This window comes from Miscanthus floridulus, chromosome 10 (assembly GCF_019320115.1).
Source record: "Miscanthus floridulus cultivar M001 chromosome 10, ASM1932011v1, whole genome shotgun sequence".
Lineage (NCBI taxonomy): Eukaryota > Viridiplantae > Streptophyta > Magnoliopsida > Poales > Poaceae > Miscanthus > Miscanthus floridulus.
The window spans coordinates 44,709,401-44,711,192 of NC_089589.1; the positions used below are offsets into that span (position 1 = coordinate 44,709,401).

The 1,792-nt window shown below is 52.3% G+C and overlaps 1 protein-coding gene across 1 annotated transcript; it reads right to left on the reverse strand.

The window, feature by feature from the left end:
• Positions 1 to 948: 948 nt before the first annotated feature.
• Positions 949 to 1,440, reverse strand: LOC136488525 (uncharacterized mitochondrial protein AtMg00810-like). Its single transcript, XM_066485432.1, has one exon. The coding sequence runs from the start codon at positions 1,438 to 1,440 to the stop codon at positions 949 to 951; it is 492 nt and encodes a 163-aa protein (XP_066341529.1).
• Positions 1,441 to 1,792: the final 352 nt, after the last annotated feature.

The following is a 1,792-nucleotide window of genomic DNA, read 5'->3' on the forward strand; positions in this document are numbered from 1 at the left end:
GAAAAAACAGTTTCAAGGATGCAACTATCACTTTACAGGGGTGGTTCTTTTATTGAAACCGCCCCTAAAAATAGATTTTTAGGGGCGGTTCTCCTATTGCAACCGCCCCTGAAAATACCATTTCCAGGGGCCAACGCTACAAACGCCCTATCTTTACAATCAATGGGATAGTAGTGGTTTTCTAAACCGGCTCTGAAGACCATTTTTGACCGCTTGTAAAAATCTTTTTTTGTACTAGTGCATGTTGGTTCCATGCTTCAAGAAGTGGAGGTAAGTAACAACTTCCTCGCAAAAATAAGTAACAACTAACCAAGTCTAAACCTTGATGCCTAAATCAAATAAGATATGGTTTTGTGAGGCAGAACCTGATTGGATATTATTTCTCCTAGAATATGTAGTCTTCCAAACCAGCATGAAACTTGGTGTCTGTTGTTCTGAGCCATTTATGAAAACTACAAAAAAAATATTTTTGGTTCAGATAAATTTGATTGACTATCATTCCAGTTAATGTGGTGATCCTTCTAATTGGTTGGCACAATGAAGAACACGGATCCAATTTGACCCCCGCAGACTGGATCTGAAGGCTTCAAACATCGAGGTAGGCACATGAAGAACACGGAGGTCACCCACTTGAACGCGTTCGTGGACAAAGTGAATGTCTAACTCAATATGCTCCGTTCTCATGTGATGCACTGGATTGGCGGACATGTAGACCGCAGAGACATTGTCGCAGTATGCCACAATGGCCTTGTTGACGCCGCAGTGCAGCTCGCCGAGGAGTTGGCGCAGCCATATGCATTCGGCAGCTGCGTTGGCCACAGCCCTTTACTCCGCCTCCGCGCTCGATCTCGAGACCGTAGGTTGTCTCTTGGATGACCACAAGACCAGCACATCACCAAGAAACACGCAGAAGACTGATGTCGATCGCCGTGTGTCGGGGCAGCCGGCCTAGTCCGCATCAGAGTACGCGGTCACCGTGAGTTCCGGCGATGCACGCAGACAGAGCCCCATGGTGGATGTGCCGCGAACATAGGGCAAGATCCTCTTGAGTAACGCCATGTGAGGGCCACGGGGAGCATGCATGTGGAGGCAGGCTTGTTGTACCGCGAAGGCGAGGTCAGGGCGCGTGATGGTGAGGTATTGGAGCACCCCGGCCAGACTGCGGTAAGCTTTGGCGTCGTCGACTGGGTCACCATCGTCGGCGGGAAGCTTCCCTTTGGCGTCGATTGGAGTTGGTGCCGGCCTGCAATTCGCCATGCCGGCGCATTCGAGAATGTCCTCAGCGTACCGCTGTTGGGACAAGTAGAAGCCGTCGCGGCTGCGCTGGACGTCGATGCTGAGGAAGAACTGGAGCTCGCCAAGGTCCTTCACGGCAAACTCAGTGCGCAGGCGGTCGACGACCTGCTGAAGCAGCGCTGTGTTGGAGCTGGTGAGCACCATATCATCGACGTACAGAAGGAGGTAGACGACATCACGTCCACGTCGAAGCACGAACTTGGACGAGTTGGAGCAGGTAGGAGTGAAGCCGGTGCTTGACGTAGCCCGTACAGCGACTTGTCGAGGAGGCAGATGGCGTTTGGGTGCTCTGCATCGACAAACCCAGTGGGCTGTTGACACAGAACGCGCTCTTGGACATGTCCATGGAGGAAGGCGTTGGAGACATCCAGCTGGCACGTAGCCCATTTCTTTGAGGCGGCGATGGTGAGCACTGTACGGATCATCGCTGGCTTGACGACGGGCGTGAACGTCTTGCCGAAATCGACTCCGGCACGCTGCGTGAAACCGCGCACCA

Excerpts from the sequence above, each read along its gene's own strand:
- LOC136488525 (XM_066485432.1), bottom strand. The coding sequence starts at position 1,440 with ATGGTGCTCACCAGCTCCAACACAGCGCTGCTTCAGCAGGTCGTCGAC.